General features: G+C 38.5%; 3 protein-coding genes across 5 annotated transcripts in view; all 3 read right to left on the reverse strand.

Moving 5' to 3' along the window:
- The window catches only part of LOC116018866 (ankyrin repeat and SAM domain-containing protein 6-like), a 4,898-nt gene extending 2,999 nt beyond the window's left edge, over window positions 1-1,899 (reverse strand). The window contains exons 1-4 of the mRNA XM_031258884.1: window positions 1,637-1,899; window positions 1,361-1,485; window positions 999-1,048; window positions 481-908 (exon numbers count right to left, since the gene is read on the reverse strand). Coding sequence (XP_031114744.1) covers window positions 481-908; window positions 999-1,048; window positions 1,361-1,485; window positions 1,637-1,681 — 648 coding nt within the window. The 5' untranslated portion in view covers window positions 1,682-1,899. The remainder of the gene's footprint in view (window positions 1-480; window positions 909-998; window positions 1,049-1,360; window positions 1,486-1,636) is intronic.
- Window positions 1,900-3,885: 1,986 nt separating this feature from the next.
- On the reverse strand, window positions 3,886-6,354 carry LOC116019271 (ferredoxin-thioredoxin reductase catalytic chain, chloroplastic-like). The gene is made up of 6 exons (XM_031259421.1): window positions 6,050-6,354; window positions 5,633-5,751; window positions 4,785-4,834; window positions 4,596-4,667; window positions 4,375-4,435; window positions 3,886-4,220 (listed from the first exon to the last, which is right to left on the reverse strand). Exons 1-6 carry the CDS (start codon window positions 6,165-6,167, stop codon window positions 4,176-4,178), a joined length of 465 nt encoding a protein of 154 aa, XP_031115281.1. The 5' UTR covers window positions 6,168-6,354; the 3' UTR covers window positions 3,886-4,175.
- Window positions 6,355-6,651: 297 nt separating this feature from the next.
- On the reverse strand, window positions 6,652-17,213 carry LOC116019421 (CRM-domain containing factor CFM2, chloroplastic). Of its 3 annotated transcripts, none has more exons than XM_031259608.1 (13): window positions 16,338-17,213; window positions 15,383-15,902; window positions 15,170-15,300; window positions 14,670-14,993; window positions 14,431-14,587; window positions 8,909-9,201; window positions 8,611-8,670; window positions 8,461-8,514; window positions 8,146-8,379; window positions 7,850-8,023; window positions 7,525-7,753; window positions 7,178-7,308; window positions 6,652-7,091 (listed from the first exon to the last, which is right to left on the reverse strand). In XM_031259608.1, the coding sequence occupies exons 1-13, from the start codon at window positions 17,049-17,051 to the stop codon at window positions 6,867-6,869; spliced, it is 3,246 nt and encodes a 1,081-aa protein (XP_031115468.1). In that variant the 5' UTR covers window positions 17,052-17,213; the 3' UTR covers window positions 6,652-6,866. The 3 variants fall into 3 exon arrangements, with proteins under 3 accessions (XP_031115468.1, XP_031115467.1, XP_031115469.1); XM_031259607.1 differs by having other exon boundaries at window positions 7,525-7,756; XM_031259609.1 differs by having other exon boundaries at window positions 6,951-7,091; window positions 7,178-7,336; window positions 7,525-7,756.
- Window positions 17,214-17,447: the final 234 nt, after the last annotated feature.

Consider the following 17,447-nt stretch of genomic DNA (forward strand, 5'->3'; position numbering starts at 1 on the left):
AAAAAAAAAAAAAAAAAAAAAAAAAAAAAAAAAAAAAAAAAAACTGGAGAGGTAAGGCTTTCAGTTTCTGTGATCCAGAAAGTAACTAGAGCAATCATGTACCAATAATGCATTCTGCTACCTTACTGCTATAAAAGAAAACGTAAACACACAATCTGCATTTTCTCCTTCATCATTAAGCATATTGCATAACTCTAGTAACCAAATATGCATATTTTAGGACTACGTAACCATGAGGTCTTTATGGAAGTATGCCTTAGAACAATTGCAGTAAAGGTAATTAACCTAAAAATTTTAAGTCTATAGCATGTAGGTAAAAATCTAATTATTATTCTATAAATATTTTTGTACTAGATCATAATTTCAGTTAAAGCAGGTAGGCAAAAAATCTATTGTCCAATAAAGATATAGGTAAATCTGTTTATAACTGTCAATGCATAGTTCATGATAGAAGTTAAATGACAAAAAGAGGGTGTATACGGGATATGAGCTTCTTGGCACGCTTCCATTTGCAACACCCAGCATAGCTGGTGCAGGGAAATTACTCCTTGAAGGGTTGGCAGGATCACTGCCCATTAGGCGAGTTCTTGTTGCATCAACTGGCCTTGTTAGTGGTACACGCTGAAATTCATTGATATTCCTTGAGGAAGCAACCTCTCTAGAATCTTTCAAAACTCTGTTTGGGGATCTTGTCCTCAGGCCATCAGAAGCAGCTAGGTCCAAAGGTACTCTTCTTGGTAGTGGAGTGTCAGTCGAACGGATCCTCTCATACTGCTGTGTAGATCGAATAATTCCAGACATCTTTGCTTGCATCTGTTTCTTCTTCCTCTCTTCAGTCTCCACAATTTGTTTAGACATTCTTTTACGCAACAGTTTCAGTCGGAGATCATTGTTGCCAATTCGTGCACCTTCAAAATTTAAAAAGGAAATAAGAATCAGAAAATAGTTAAGCCTACATACCCAAAAAAGATACATTAATCTGATAGAAGGTAGAGTACCAACGGGACCAATGTATCTGGAGCCTTGAGTTCTCGCATCCCCTTTTATCCTGAATAGAGTAGAATTTAAACCAACAAAACCAAAGAATTAAACAATTTTCTAAACCTCTTAAAAAGAAACTCACTTACTCACTAAATATGAATTCGCTTCCCAAATAGAACTCACATAAGTCACATACAAATTTGACTCCACAAGTCCAGTTTAAAACAAATGAAGCAGAGTTACATATGTAAAGCATAGAGTAAGTGCTCAATGACTTAGCACATTCATCACTGGTCTAACAAAATTAAGTATCATACAAGCTCAAAGTTTGCTAAAACACAAATTCATAATAATAGGCACAAAAGCGTGAAGTTTGTACCTTTTAGTTAGCAAATAACCATTGGCATTACTAACAAAGGGCTCAGCCAGTGATCTCTTGCTCCCTGATAATCTCTGTCCACTGCCACTAGCACCATCATAACCGGATGGGTGTTTTACCACTCTCTGCATTCCAAATTACGATAAAGTAAGTAACGAAAATAAATAAATAAGCTGAACTTCAAGCTACGGTGATGGAGAAAAACCCTAATAGAACCTCGTGATTGAAAGAACAGCGACTTGATAATGAAAAGAAGCGATATAGAGAAAGGCGTACTTGACCGGAGCGGCCCAATGTGATTGTGACCTGAGTCCTCGACATCAGGCGGAGATGATCGCGGCGCTGCCTTGCCGGACTGCTTCAGAGGACGAAAGTATCCAATAAAGATTAGAGTCTTCTCCGGTGAGAACTAAAATTGCAGAAACCCTAGGACGAGAGCGATTGCATTTTGCAAGGGAGGGAATACACAAGGAAAACGATGGAAATCTGTACCATATAACGCTTTGAAAATTTTGCTGCCACTTTCCAACGTGTCAAGCTGGTCTCGCCATAGACCATAGTGGTGCCACCATGCCAACGTGACTAGTACTTGATTGTTGCCTAGTTGGTACGTTAAACACTCAGTCAATTCCATCACTAATTGACTATTGCCTTATTTAAAGGCAATTATTATAACTTTTACTCTCGGTCTCTCGCACACAAAATCGCTTATCAGTGACTATCATATCAGAGAGTAAAATTTAAGAAGTAAAATTTAAAAATAAATAGAATTCATTTATTTATTTAGCTTTGTCAAACTATATGAAAATATGTACTAAATAAATTATGTTAGTATAATAGTCCATAACAATTAAAATTAACAAGAGAATATTAAAAATATTCAGTGATAAGCATCTCAATTGTGTTATTTGTGCAACACTCCATTATAGACTTATAGTTTCATTTAATTAAATCATAATAAAATCCATCAATTTATCAATACAAATAACTATTGTACTTACTTCTTTTTTTTTTTTTTTGAAAAGACTATTGTACTTACTTTAATCGTGGTTAAATGAAATAAAATTTAGTTCAAAAAAATGAAAGAATTAAAATATCTCCGTTAATAATTAGCCAATTTATGATTATAAAATAATATATATATTAGCCAATCCATCAATATATATATGTCCTAACTTTTTAATACTTTGTAATTTTGATTAGTTTTTTAATAATTTACCTAGAAATTTTTAATAATTTGTAATTTTGATTAGTTATTTTTATATTAAAAATAACGTTTGGTTTGAAACCATAACATTTATACTTAAATTTTTCAGATGCACGGGTAAAATACTAGTATGTCTAAAAACTAAAGTGCAAGCATTAGTGGCATTGAAAGAAATCATGGACTAATGTTATTTCTTTTGAAGTTTGGGAGGAAAGAAAGCATGGAGGTTCTTTCTCTTTTATTTAAAACAATAATTAATATTCTTGGAATACTAATGCATCTTATATTTTTCGAAATTATTCAGGGACGATTCAGGATGAGCACAATATTTGGCAAAACGTTATTGATAGGGATTATTCCCCAATCACCGTACATTACCTCCGGTCTATTTCGATGACCGGTCTTTTATCACCTGACTGATTCAACCGACCTTTCCGGTTAGTCATAGTCGGCTGGGAACCAATCCCCGTCAATCGCCCAAAGCTCGGATTGATTACGTCCCTTTGATCTCATGACCACTGGCCTCCAAGTACGGGACCCGCCTTTGGACGGGTGCATGCCTGCCACACGGCCGCGCTCCTGACCCGGTACATGTCCCCTAACAATCTATATATACCGCATTTAATGTTATGAAAGGGGCTTTTTGGTTGTTTTCTATATAATAGTCAAGTAGCAACTTCTGACCAATTGTCACGTTGACCGAGCTCTATTAAGGTATAATTGCCGACCCATTCATTAATAAAGAATATTTTTGACCGAGCTCTATTAAGGTATAATTGCCGACCCATTCATTAATAAAGAATATTTTTGACCGTATACGCGTATTTTACTCTATCAGTTATGTTTCCACTTATGCTCATATACTTTCCATTATACCTGCAGATCCCTGCATGTGCAATTGGTATATATTATGCTCATATACTTTCCATTATACCTGCAGATCCCTGCATGTGCAATTGGTATATATTGCGAGTTTGGTAGATAAATGTTTAAGCAGCATGGTAACTCAAATATATATATTTCAATGTTTAAGCAGCATTTGTTGCTATTCCAACTACCTGAAGATGGATTCTCTAGTCTGTAATATATATTTCATCAGCCCAGAGCACACAAATAACACAATGGTTAAAGAAGCAGCTATTTGTGCTTATGGGAAAGTATTTGTGAAGAAATTAACTCGTATAATTGATTCAAAATGCTGAGCATTTTTTATTAATGCATGCAACCTGTACATATTAGTAGAGATGCTTAAAACATTAGAGAATCCTCAAGTTTGTATAGAGATTTTGGGAAGATCCTAGAGAGTAAATCGTAACAGTAAGATTAAATAGATCTCAATCATCCATTGAATGGTGAAATGGTATAAATACCTTTAAGGGGCTTATTTGTAATCATTCAAGAATTCAAGTAAGCCAAGTTCCTTACAAACCTTTTAAGCTTCATTGCGAGATTCTTGCCCTATCGCGAATGAAAGAATAGCTAAGGTCGCAATGAACAAGATGATTAAACATTAGAAAGAATAGTAGGGTCACAGCACCCAGAAACAAAGATTCCAAAATGAGTAAACAAAGAAAATATGATTAAAGCAGGACGAATCCATGACACTTGTCACAAATTTGAAGTTGTTTCTCTGATCTCTTCCAAAGAAATAGTCTGCAAAGCAACAAACACGACAATATTATATATAGTATAATAACATGAATAAAAGTTGTGTTAGATACATCAAAATCTTCACTGACATCACATTAAATGCTTCATAAATTATGGATTAGTAATCAAACAAAACAAATTTAGATCTAATGTTTACCTGCTCTTGCCCAGCAAAGTCATTGTCAGGGGTGAGAAAAAGCATACAGTGACACTCCTTCCTGTTGATGCAAAGCTGATTATTAGATCAAATATGAACAATGCAATAAATAAAGACACAATAGAACGCAATAGAAACCTAGTGTCTGAGAATAAATGATCAAGTCAAGTGCTTATTCATACTTATATTGCCTTTTAAACCTAAAATCTAAGTCACAGTACCTCTCTCTCATAGGTACACATGGGCAGTTCCAGAAACCCTGCTGCACTTCTGCAGGTTTATGATCATAGTGCCTATCGCAGAGATCATTGAAAAAATTATCATCAACGGCAGAATCATTGAAAAAATTATCATCAACGGCAGAATAGACATATTCTGTACAAAGAAAATATCTCACGCAGAACATTTACCTACAGGGACAGAGCGGTGCACCCAATGAATCCTTGTGTTCTGCCAGTCCCTATTTATATTTCAAATAATACTATCAATCTCAAAATCGGGGGAGGGAGAATCTAAAAAGCCCACAATGGTATTGACATATTGAGAGAGAATCTAAAAATCTGTATTTCTCCATATTAGAGAACTGCTCTGCTTTGACCAAAGATGCAATCTGTCGGTTGCATACTTTCATACAGGGGAATGTAAATCCATATAAATCCATACAACGTTTTAAACCTTACCATAAAAACTCAAAAAGTGTTAAAGTACTTATAGTTTTCTGAAGAGATCTTTAGAAAAGTGTTAAAGTACTTATAGTTTTCTGAAGAGATCTTTAGGGAAACCAATACCTTCTTATAGTTTTCTGAAGAGATCTTTAGGGAAACCAATACCTTACAGGAGAATGTAAATCCATATAAATCCATACAACGTTTTAAACCTTACCATAAAAACTCAAAAAGTGTTAAAGTACTTATAGTTTTCTGAAGAGATCTTTAGGGAAACCAATACCTTTCAAGAAATCCAAGTACCTATAGTCTACAAAATGTGGTGAACTATAAAGTTAATGTTGAAAGATCAAGAAGTGTACATTAAAGAAATTCAACCAGTAAAAGTTTGATAAAGTTATCAGCTAAATATAAGGTCCATCGAGTCAACTTACAGAATATCAGTAGCAGCTCTACATGTTAAATTATTGATGCCAGGATTGCAAAGATACAATTTCAAAATATAGAAGATCAAATATCCAAACTAAAAGCACCACATAGCACATAAACAAATCCCATATAACAGTAGGTAAGAAAAGAGTAGAGAAGACGACCTTAATGACAACAGCAGTGACCCCTTTGTCCATACAGAAGTAGGTTCCAGACTTCCGAGCGTACTGCTCTGAGAACTTCCTCATTATCTCAACAGATTGCTCAGATGGTTCGCGTTCACCTACATACACATGAAATCGAAAAGAATTAATCCTATTTTAATTTACAATTTGTCAGACACTGAATCATATTTCAATCAGAGATTTAGCGATGAAATTCTGAGTTAAATATTAATAAATTAGACTGAAATAAATCGCCTAAATCCAATTTCTAATGCCTCATCATACTCAAAGAAGAAAGGAAACTTTGTATAAAATAGAATTCAGATTAAAGCTAGGTTTATCTATGAAGGAATAAACGCATAGTATTTGAAACACAAAAATAAATTAAGAAACGAATCAGGTAGGTAGTAGCAGTACCTTTAGCAAATACGACATGGCGGCGCTGAGCGTAAGAAGGCCGGCTACTGGGAGTAGCAGCAAGGGACGGAATGCCAAATCCAAGATTGTAGGGAATCGACGCCTGAAGAGCTCTCATGGCGGTAAGTAATGTCTACGAAACGGCGAGTTTACGCCACAGTTTTACAGAGAAATATCTGTGGTAAGTATTGGTTGCAGTAGCTCAATAGTAGTCTTCGTTGAAATGCATAACTGCTAGTTAAAGGCACGCAGATGCCGCGAACCGGAAAAAATTGGGATTGGAGGAAATAGATTTCAGATGGAAAATGATTATCTTCAGAAGCGTGGGCGCCACACGTTGAAATATCGGGTAGGAGAAGAATGACATTACACGCCTACTCGGGCGGGTCACACTTTTTTAACTAGTGGAAAAAAGAAAATTACTCCGTATTTTTATCAGACCGCGATATGTTCTAAAGAATTCTAACCGTAAAAAACAACCTTCAGTTCGGCCCAATTAAAGGGACTGGCCAGATTGATTTTTTCAAATAATACACATTATCTTCATAATGCAAATAACATGATTGATGTGACGGTTTAGCACATTATCCCTAAACATGAAGTTAGGGGATCGAACAATACTGAAATAATTTATAAACACATGTGATGAAATGTTTGAAAATTATAAATTGACTACAAAAGTTAAAATTGCCACTACAACGAACCAAAAGTAAAACTAACTTTACTAGACCTGCACAATTACACCTGTCTCAATGAACATTATTAACAACTTTGACAGACCATTTTGCATATTCAATGTTGTTTCAAAATTTTTAAATTACTGTAATTTTGCTTCTTCTTCTCGGTTCAATTGCAGGCCACACTCGAGTCTGATTGCTGATAAAAGCTCAGGGGAAATAGGCGGCCGGACCTTCTGCTCTCCGGTTTTCAAATCTCTAGGAGCTCCACCGCTGCCACGAGTGGCTTCACCTTCCGCTCCCCAACCTCTGTACAATATGACTTTGTTTGGTTCTAGAGAAACGAGGATAGCGCCCGTAGCTTGCTACAAGGAGGATGAAATAAAATGCCATTATTATCCATCAAACTATTGTGTGAAATCAATTGCTGATAAAATTTTCGTACACAAACCTCCAGTTTGAATGCGACCTCCCTGGCTGAAGTACCCTTTGCTCTGCCTTTAACGTTCACTATGGCAAGAGGATACTTCTGAAAGTGTGCCTTGATCACTTTGGCCACACCAGTAACAATGTTGCTTCTCCCTTAGAGATAATAAACAAAGCAGAAAAGCTACATGCCATGAATAATCACGGTGCTTTAAAGGATGGTAGAAGAAAACACAGATGAGGAGATGAATAAAACAACTATGCCACGAGATTTTTTACTTTTTCCAGGCAGAGTTTATATGAGTATAACACAAATTTAATGTCTAGGGCACAATAAGTTTGGTGACATTGGAAGAGGATATTGGTGCTTACCTACAGCAAGTACTGGACGCTTTTTTGTCTTGAGAGCTTGTTTGCGAAGAACAAGCCTTTCTCTGTTGGAAAGTTGCACAGTTCTCGAAGGTGCGTCATTGGATCTGTTCTCTGTGGAGTAATGTTCTACCTCTGTTTTTAGAGAACCAACATGAGGCACCATCGATTTCATGTCAAAATCTAGCCTCTTCCTGGTTCCGTTGAGGATTTTAGGACTTATCTGATCCTCCTGCTAAAATCAACAGGAGAGATACCAGACTAAAGATTAATATTAAGAGGGGAGAGAGATTATAAGCAAAACACGCCACAAACTCTTGGTACTTACCCTAGAACAATGAGGATTAGATGGAGTCCCAGAGCTTCCATCATCTGCTTTCAAATTTGGCATATTTTCAATTTCATTACCGGGCAATTTGTCCCAATGCTGTGGTTCACTAGTATCAAACTCAACTTCAGCTTTGTTCTCAGATTGCACATAGAAATCTCTTTGCAGCTCCTCCTGCAGAACAGAGTGTGTTGTCTTTCAATTTATCAATACAATCCAGATCAAGAAAAAATCAGCTTCACCTCCATATTAGCAATTAATTACAAACTAATGAACAAATACCAGTCATAACTTACTTCTCCAACGTTTGACTCTCTGGGTTGGACATCATTTATTTCCTGGTCTTTTGTATAGCTTCCATCTTCTGAATTCAGCACAATTTTAATTTCCTTAGTGGATGATTTGTCCCAATTCTCTGGTTCACTAGTATCAAACTCAACTTCAGCCTTATTCTCAGATTGGATAGATAAGTCTTGTTGCAATTCCTGTTGAGCAGGGTGCATGGTGTCTTTCGATTTGTTAATACAAGCCTGATGATGCCAAGATATCAGATTCACAACCATATTAGCAATTAATTACAAGCCAAAGAACAAAAACCAATCACCACTCACTTCTCCAGCTTTTAACTCTCTCAGTTGGACATCATTTATTTCCCGATCTTTCACCTGAATCAAGACAGAAGTGTTTATTTTACATCGGCTGTTACTGAAGACTCTAAATCTCTAATTATCAAAAGCTCTGGACAGATCATGTGAACCCACCAATTTTAGCCTCAAGTCTTCTATGTTCCGGTTAAGCTTCAACACGTGAAGTTTCAACGACTGCATAATGAAGAAAAGAAATACCCACAAATCAGTATTGTTTCACTCAAACTATTATTAAGAGAACATGAATAAATAAAAACTAACACAAACTAACAAGGACTGAAGAATGCATTGTTGATAATCTTGAGTGTTCTTTTTTTTTTTTTTCTTGTAAGTAATAAGTTTGTCCTTGCACATATCAAAACAAAAGTAAGCAGTATGTCTGTTCCCTCAATATATGCACTATTAAACTTACCTGACGACGTTGTGCCTCTATAGAACGCTTCATTGCTTGCTTTTTGCTTAAAAGTGTCTGAGGTCTCAAAGAAGCAGGACGTGTATAATTCTTCCCACGGTAAACAATGATTGCATAACCCTTACTGGTTCGCTCAATAGCAACTAAAATTCCACCACTCTCTCTCTCTAGCATTCTCGCTATTTGCTGAACCTCTCCAATGCTCTTCCTCCCAGCTATGATCTTCACCAATTCCCTATACTTCCAGTGAAGATGCATGTTTTCAACTGTTCCATCAAATACTCCTCGTCTACCTAAGGATGAAACAAGAGATGACATGAACTTCCCTTTGGATAGCTGCTTTAATAGATTCTGTAAAATCAGATCATGGTGAAGAAAATTCTATGTCTTTATTATTAGCTGATTACATCTATATATATACACATGAGGAAGACAGAGCTCCCTTAAATCCTGCAGTATAATGCTGCACTACTTCCTTAATTTCTTCCACTAAGCCTAATACTGATAACACTACCTAATACTAGCATAAAGGTATAATAATTAAATACCACTAGCATAAAATAATTCTCAACATCCCCCCTCAAGCTGGAGCGTGAATGTTGAAAGCTCCAAGCTTGTTACACAAATATTCAACTCTGGGACCTCTTAAAGCTTTAGTGAAGATGTCAGCCAACTGATCGTTTGTACCTACAAATGAGGTAACAATTTCCCCGGATGCAATCTTTTCACGAACAAAATGACAATCAATCTCGATGTGTTTTGTTCTCTCATGAAAGACAGGATTGGATGCAATATGTAAAGCTGCTTGATTGTCGCACAACAATTTAATTGGTCCTTTTGTGGAGAATTTCAATTCAGATAGGAGATGCTTTAACCAGATTAGTTCACACGTCCCCAAAGCTATTGACCGATATTCTGCCTCTGCACTTGATCGAGCCACCACATTTTGCTTCTTACTTTTCCAAGATATTAGGTTGCCTCCAAGAAAAACACAGTATCCTGATGTTGATTTTCTATCCCAAGGGCATCCAGCCCAATCTGCATCAGTATAACCAATAATCTCTGTGTTTCCATGATCTTTATATAACACTCCGGTTCCGAGAGACTTCTTGATGTATCGTAGAATCCTTATGACAGCATCCCAATGGCTGTCACATGGTGAGGCCAAAAATTGACTCACGATACTTATTGCAAAAGAAATGTCAGGACGGGTGACTGTTAAGTACAACAGTTTTCCAACCAACCTTCGATATCTTCCTGGATCTGAAAAAAAGCTTCCCTTGTTCTGGTACAAGCTTAATATTAGGATCCATGGGAGTATCAATTGGTCTGCAATCAAGCATACCTGTTTCCTCTAATATGTCTAAAGCATATTTACGTTGAGATATACAAATCCCTTGCTTTGATTGGGCAACTTCTATCCCTAAGAAGTACTTCAATTTTCCAAGATCTTTTGTCTCAAAGTGTTCGAAAAGATGTTGCTTTAATTGAACCATTCCTTCCGTATCATCTCCTGTGATAACAATATCATCGACATAAACAACAAGATAAATACTTTTACTTTGTTGATGCCGATAGAACACAGAATGATCCACTTTGCTCTGAATTAACCCAAAATCTTGTAGAACTGTGCTAAAACGTCCAAACCAGGCACGTGGAGACTGTTTCAATCCATAAAGAGAGCGTTTTAATTTGCAAACAAAGCTATTCTTCCCCCCTTGAGCAACAAAACCAGGAGGTTGTTCCATATATACTTCCTCTTTGAGATCCCCATGTAAGAATGCATTCTTGATGTCTAACTGGTAAAGAGGCCAATGATGTATAGCTGCAATAGAGAGAAAAATCCTGATGGAAGAGATCTTGGCCACAGGTGAGAATGTATCGGTGTAATCAACGCCAAACACTTGAGTGTACCCCTTTGCTACTAGTCGAGCTTTGAATCTGTCTACCTGTCCATCCGGTCCAACTTTGACGTTATAGACCCATCGACAACCAACAACTGTTTTGCCAGGAGGTAATGGAACCAAGTCCCAAGTTCCTGATGAATGTAAGGCCGCCATTTCATCAACCATAGCTTGTTGCCAATCAGGATGAGAGAGAGCCTCCTTAACCGATTTTGGAACAGAAACAGATGATAAACTGGAGATGAAGGCATTATAAACAGGGGAAAAACGGTGATAAGAGACAAAATTATATATAGGATAGGGATTGCGGGTAGACCTGTTACCTACCCGACTAGCAATGGGAGTACTGGAAACTGGAGCAGGAACCGGATCCAAGGGAAGAGACAGCTCAGGAGATGAATCAGCAGGTTCAATGTCTGCAGCAGTAGTGGTCGGTGGTAGTGTTGACCGACGATGATAGGTGAACTGGAAAGGAGAAACAGTTTGGGTTTGTGATGGAGTTTGGGTTTGTGATGGAGTGGGAGGTAGGACACTAGGAAGTGGTATTTCTATCCCCCCTTCAAACGAGGGAACCGGTAAGACATCAGAAAAAGGATCCACAACCCCTGTAGAGTCAGATGAAAAGAATGGAGTGTTCTCAAAGAAGGTAACATTTGGTGATACATAGAATCGTCGTGTGTCAGGGCAATAACATCTGAACCCTTTTTGAACCCTAGAGTATCCCACAAAAATACATTTCAAAGACTTGGGTGCGAGTTTATCACGGCCAGGAGTAATATCCTGAACAAAGCAAGTGCAACCAAAAACCTTGAGTGGAAGCTTGTGTAATGGCTCTTGAGGAAACAACAAGTGGTAAGGTATTTTGCCGTGTAAAACAGACGATGGCATACGGTTAATAAGATAACATGAATGAAGGATAGCATCTCCCCAGAAACAAGAAGGGACCTTATAGTGAAGAAGCATAGTCCGAGCAGTCTCCACTAGATGTCTATTTTTTCGTTCAGACACACCATTTTGTTGTGGTGTGTCCGGACAAGAAGATTCATGGAGAATACCCTCGGAGTCAAGAAGGGTAGACAAAGGAGTATTGAAATATTCCCTGGCATTATCACTCCGAAGAATTTTAATAGACACTCCAAATTGATTTTTAATTTCATTATGAAACTTTTGAAAGATGTTGAACAATTCAGATCGTCGTTGCATTAGGAAAACCCAAGTACAACGAGAAAAGTCATCAATAAAAGTAACAAAATACTTAAAACCTAACACAGATGTGACACGACTAGGACCCCAAATATCACTGTGAACTAAAGAAAAAGGAGACGAAGACACTTTATTGACCCGTTCAGGGAATGAGGTTCTAGAATGTTTTCCATACTGACAAGATTCACACTCTAGTGAAGACAACTTTGAGAGACTTGGTTCAAGTTGTTGTAGTTTCTTCAAACTTGGATGACCTAGACGACAATGAGTAAGGGAAGGAGAAACAGTAGCATTACAGACAGCGGAAGCAGGAGTGGATAGGCGGTATAGTCCTTTTGATTCATACCCCGAGCCAATCGTCTTCCCCGAACGACGGTCCTGTATAATAACAGAATCAGAAGAAAAGGTGACTAGGCAATCCAAAGAGTGAGTAAGTTGATGAATGGAAATCAAGTTAAAAGGACATGTAGGTATATACAAAACTGATGATAAAGGTAAATTAGGAAGAGGCCTTGCTTTACCAACACCATGAGCAGTACATATGGATCCATTACCAAACACAATGGATGGAAGAGGCTTAGAATCTGTGAAAAGGGTTAATAAAGAAGAATTACCACAGATATGTTCAGAAGCACCTGAATCAAGGACCCATGACCCAAGAGGTCCAGATTGAGAAACAAGGGCTGTGTGAGTCTCTTTGGTGTGAGCTATAGGAGTGACAACAGCAGCTTGGGCACTAGCTTTAAATCGGGCAAACTCTTCATATTCTGCAAGAGAGATAGTTTTAGAACCTGAATCTTCTTGTTTGAGCTGAGCCACATTTGTAGGGGCAGGCACTGGTCTCCCGTGCAGCTTCCAGCATCGATCCCGCGTGTGTCCAGATCTATTGCAGTAATCACAATATCTAGTGTTTTTCTGCCCACTACGGTCTTTATTTCGGTTGCCCAAATTGTTACCTCGACCTCCTTGGATCACAAGAGCAGATTGGCCTGTGGTTGGTGCAGAAGTCTCACTAGGAAAAGAAGTCACTTGAAGAAGACGTTTGAACAATTCTTGGATCCCTGGTACAACATTATCTCCAAGAATCTGGTTTCGAGTATTCTCAAACTCAGGGCCTAGTTTAGATAAAACAAAAACAACAAAAAATTTTTCACGTTGGGCAATCTGTTCTGCAGGTGTCCCTCCAGTTGGTAACAGCTTATTAAACTCAGTTAATAAACCTTGAGTTTTCCCCAGAAAGGCTTCCATACTCATACCATCCTTCTTTAAGTTAACCAAATTATTAACAACTGTGTAACATTGAGAAACATCATTAGTGTATAAGGACTTAGCTTGATTCCATACCTCAACACATGTTTTAAAAACTCTGAACAGTTGAATTAACTCAGGTGAAAGGGATTGCCACAGGAGACTACAAAGTTGGGCATCCACTCTTTTCCAAATTGCCCTCTCATTTTCTGGAACCTTTTCTACCCCCTTTTCCAAATGGTCACTAACACCTTGGCCCATAAACCACATTTCAACTGCATCGGACCAAGAATGGTAGTTTTGTGACCCACATAATTTTTCAGAGGTAATAACTGGATTTCCAGATAAATTAGGTACAAACACTGAGCTAGAAATAACATTCTCAACACTGCCAGAAGTTTCTTCAGTACCAGTTGAAGACATGGTTGACAAAAAAGAATATTAGCAAGTGAGTGAAAGAGGAATCGTCGACTGAACTGGAAGGTTTCACCGGAACAGTACCTCTGATCGGAACAGTGCCGTTGACCGCGTTGACCGGCGTTGACCGACGTTGACCGGCGCCGGCGAACAATCTGGAAAATGCTGTTAGCTGCGTCTCCTTGAGACGAAACCAGGGGAGAAAACGGCAGCTTGATCGGAGACCGGAGGAGAGAGATCTGGCCAGAAAACAGTCTGCAATTTCCGGCGATGGTGGTGGCGCGTGGCGGCGCGTGCGTCAGCAGATGATGACGGAATTCCTGGCCTGGCTTCGCGACAAGGTTCCGAGTGAGGCTGTGGTGCTAGTTTCCTCACACACTAGCCGGAAGTAAGTCGGAACGAGATAAATCAGTCGCGGGTTGCCGGAAAAGATGGTGTTTTTCAGAAATGGAAAGAAAATAGCCTAGAATCTTAGGCTCTGATACCATGTAAAATCAGATCATGGTGAAGAAAATTCTATGTCTTTATTATTAGCTGATTACATCTATATATATACACATGAGGAAGACAGAGCTCCCTTAAATCCTGCAGTATAATGCTGCACTACTTCCTTAATTTCTTCCACTAAGCCTAATACTGATAACACTACCTAATACTAGCATAAAGGTATAATAATTAAATACCACTAGCATAAAATAATTCTCAACAGATTCAAACAAAGAATATAACATGCAGGGAAGAAGCACTCACCTAGGAGTAAGAAAGCCTTCATTCTCAAACCAACCCTACGCAGCATATATCTTTCTTCTTCAGTTAAACCTTCCTTATCTAAATCAGGTGGTTCGGAAATCTCTTCTTTATCCAGTTCTTCCAGAAGTTTCTCTGCCTTAGCTTTCTTTTCCAGTGCCTGACATTGAAATATTTATTCCTTGAGATGCAGATAATAATATGCACAAGAGTAAGCACACACAACTACTGTAATTACATACATCTTTTAATTTGTTTGTAGTTCTTTCGATAGCTGCTTCTGTTGAATTTAACTGTTTTTTCCGTGGGACAACATTCTTGTTATTTTTACCAGTACTCTCATCCTCAGAAGCAAATTCCACGATGGGTTGCACAGCTTCCCTTGATTGAGTTGGTTCCTTCACATCAGGCACCTGTGAATTAAAATCTTTTCTGTGTTTTTCTCTAATTGCTTGTTTTCTCCGCTCTTCTATGGCCGAGGAAACTGCAGCAGGCAGGAAATCCTTTCCTCTGTACAGGGTAATATATTCCTTATCCCTAGCTAGCAAGACTCCCCCTGTCAGCAGCTGCAAAATGTTACTGTGTCCTCAATTAGAGATATCAGAAAACTCTAATAAGAACATATGCAGAAACAACATGTCTTAGAATAAGTTTACCACTAGATAAATACTAATACACCCAACTAAAAGTGGCCAATTTAATTATTCCATTCATCATAAGAAACATAGCCAATCTCACACACCTTCAGCTCTTCAGCCATAAGCTCACTGTTGGTGTTCTGTGCTCCTCTTTTTATAGCAATTTTTGCTATTTCACATTTCTCCCAAAGCTTCACGATTGCAGCAGCCAACCCTTGAAGCTTCCTATTTCTGCCTGCAGCAGAAACAAGAGCAAATGTAACAGAAGTGCTTACTAGTAAAAGAACACTCATAGATTCATAGAAGAAGATACTCACTTAAAGCAAAATGGCACCGTAGAGGCCGAGCAAGTCTCTTTAATGTTGTCATTTCATCATTTGTTAATATAGGTTTCACTCCATATGGAAGTAGGCGGAAAGGCCTCCTATACCCAGGGACAACAGCTGGCAAAAGATCGGCATCTACCGGTAATGGATAATATCCCCACCAATCAGTAAAACGTGGACCAAGTCCTTCAAGCAGACGGTCAGCTTCTTCAGCAAGTTCTCCCTCACCAGGTAGTTCAAATCTTACTTTATTTGGGGAACCTACACCCTTTACCAGAGATGGATAAGAACCTCCATTTAATCCGGCAGATTTAACACCATCCATCCCCACCGAGCTAGTCTCTCTTACATCATCTCCTCCACAGTCCATATGTACATCACTAGAAACATCACGGATAGCATCATTTGATGAAGTATCATCAGAAAGGAAGTAAGGATATTTATAATCAGCTCCTCTGTACAATATTATGGTACTTCCCGATCTCCAAACAACCAGACCTCCCGTTGTCCTCTGAGAAATTTTAAAGGAATCACAAGCTGAATAGCAAAGTAGCAAAGATTTTAACATAGAAGTACTGGGCAAATTATGCTATGGACCCAGGTCCATGTTCACAATTTTAGAAGTCTATATTCACAACTTTAGATTTCAATATACAAAAGAACATTACTCAATATTCACAATTTTGTTATATAGATTCAAAAATGGTGTTATACGGTTGAATATAAAGTTATGAAATTGTGAATATAGAGTTCTGTAATTGTAAAAATTGTGAACATAGAGTTCTGTAATTGTGAATATAGAGTTCTAACAACCGCTATACATTAGTGTGTACATGATCAAATATAGCCATACAAATATCCAAAGTATATTTTTAGTAAATCAGTCAGTGCAGCATATGATATAGCTAAAGAAATGAAACAAGCATTTCAAAAGTATGGCCCTAACCTCCAGCATATCATGAGTTCTCTTCATGTTCAACCTGCACATTTCCTTACACTTGATCTTCACCACCTCAGACCGCCTCCATCTTTCATGAATGCCATTCACAATCCCCTCTGTAATCCCAGCCTTCCCAACATTAATCTTCTGCTTCAGCGCAATCCCTATCGTCCTCAGCCTACTCAGCTCCTGCGCAGGCACTGTTAGCTCAGCCAGAGAAGGGGCTTTGTCTTTCTTCTTCACTCTCTCTTCCTCCTTTGCCTTGAGCAACTCATTCCGCATATCATGGAATCTCTGTATAGCATTCCCTGACCCGGGCTGCGGTACCGGGTTCTCGGGCGTGCTCCAACTCGGGTCGAGCGTGTGGCCCACCCGGTACTTGGGCAATTGAGTGGGCAAGGGAACGAAAATTTGACCAGGAGAAGCGGAATTCACCTCCGAGTGTCGCGTTTCCTCTGGTTTTCCTTTCTGGCCATTGTCTTCCACGTAGCCCAGGCTACGGAGCTTCTCGGCGATTCGTTCGATGGCGGATTGAGAAACAGCTTTTGTATCGGCCGCCGATACAACAACAGAGGCGCGGCCGAGCTCGACTCTGCGGCGCAGTACAGGGCTCTGAGAGGTCGGAAATGGAAAGGAGAAGAAAATTGCCGGTGAGGGGTTTGGGAGGGGTCGATAATTGCAGAGAGGATGCAGCATTTGGAGTGTGAATACGCTGTTCATTCAAAGGCAATTCACACCTCAGCTAAACTAGTTCTTCTCTACGGAATACTATAAACTTATCTCGCCGGCCGGATTTCTCTCAGTCCGGCAACTGTCGACGGACATTATCATCAAGAGCTCTAAGCTCTTATCATCAACTATACTACTGAAAACTCAACCTTCATAAAAACCCAGACAAAATCAGGCAGTTGATGATGATGATATTTTGGGTTATTACGGCAAATATTAGGCCGCAAATTTTTGGGCTTCTCACATCAAATTTGGGCGGAAACTTTTGGGCTTATCACAGCATATATTAGGCCAAAATATTTTTGGGCTTCTTACATCAAATAGTTTGTACAAGTTGATGGGATTGCAGACTAATCCATACCAGCCCACTACCAAAATTGAAATCTA

The sequence above is a fragment of the Ipomoea triloba genome, chromosome 5 (assembly GCF_003576645.1).
Source record: "Ipomoea triloba cultivar NCNSP0323 chromosome 5, ASM357664v1".
In the NCBI taxonomy this organism is placed as follows: Eukaryota; Viridiplantae; Streptophyta; class Magnoliopsida; order Solanales; family Convolvulaceae; genus Ipomoea; species Ipomoea triloba.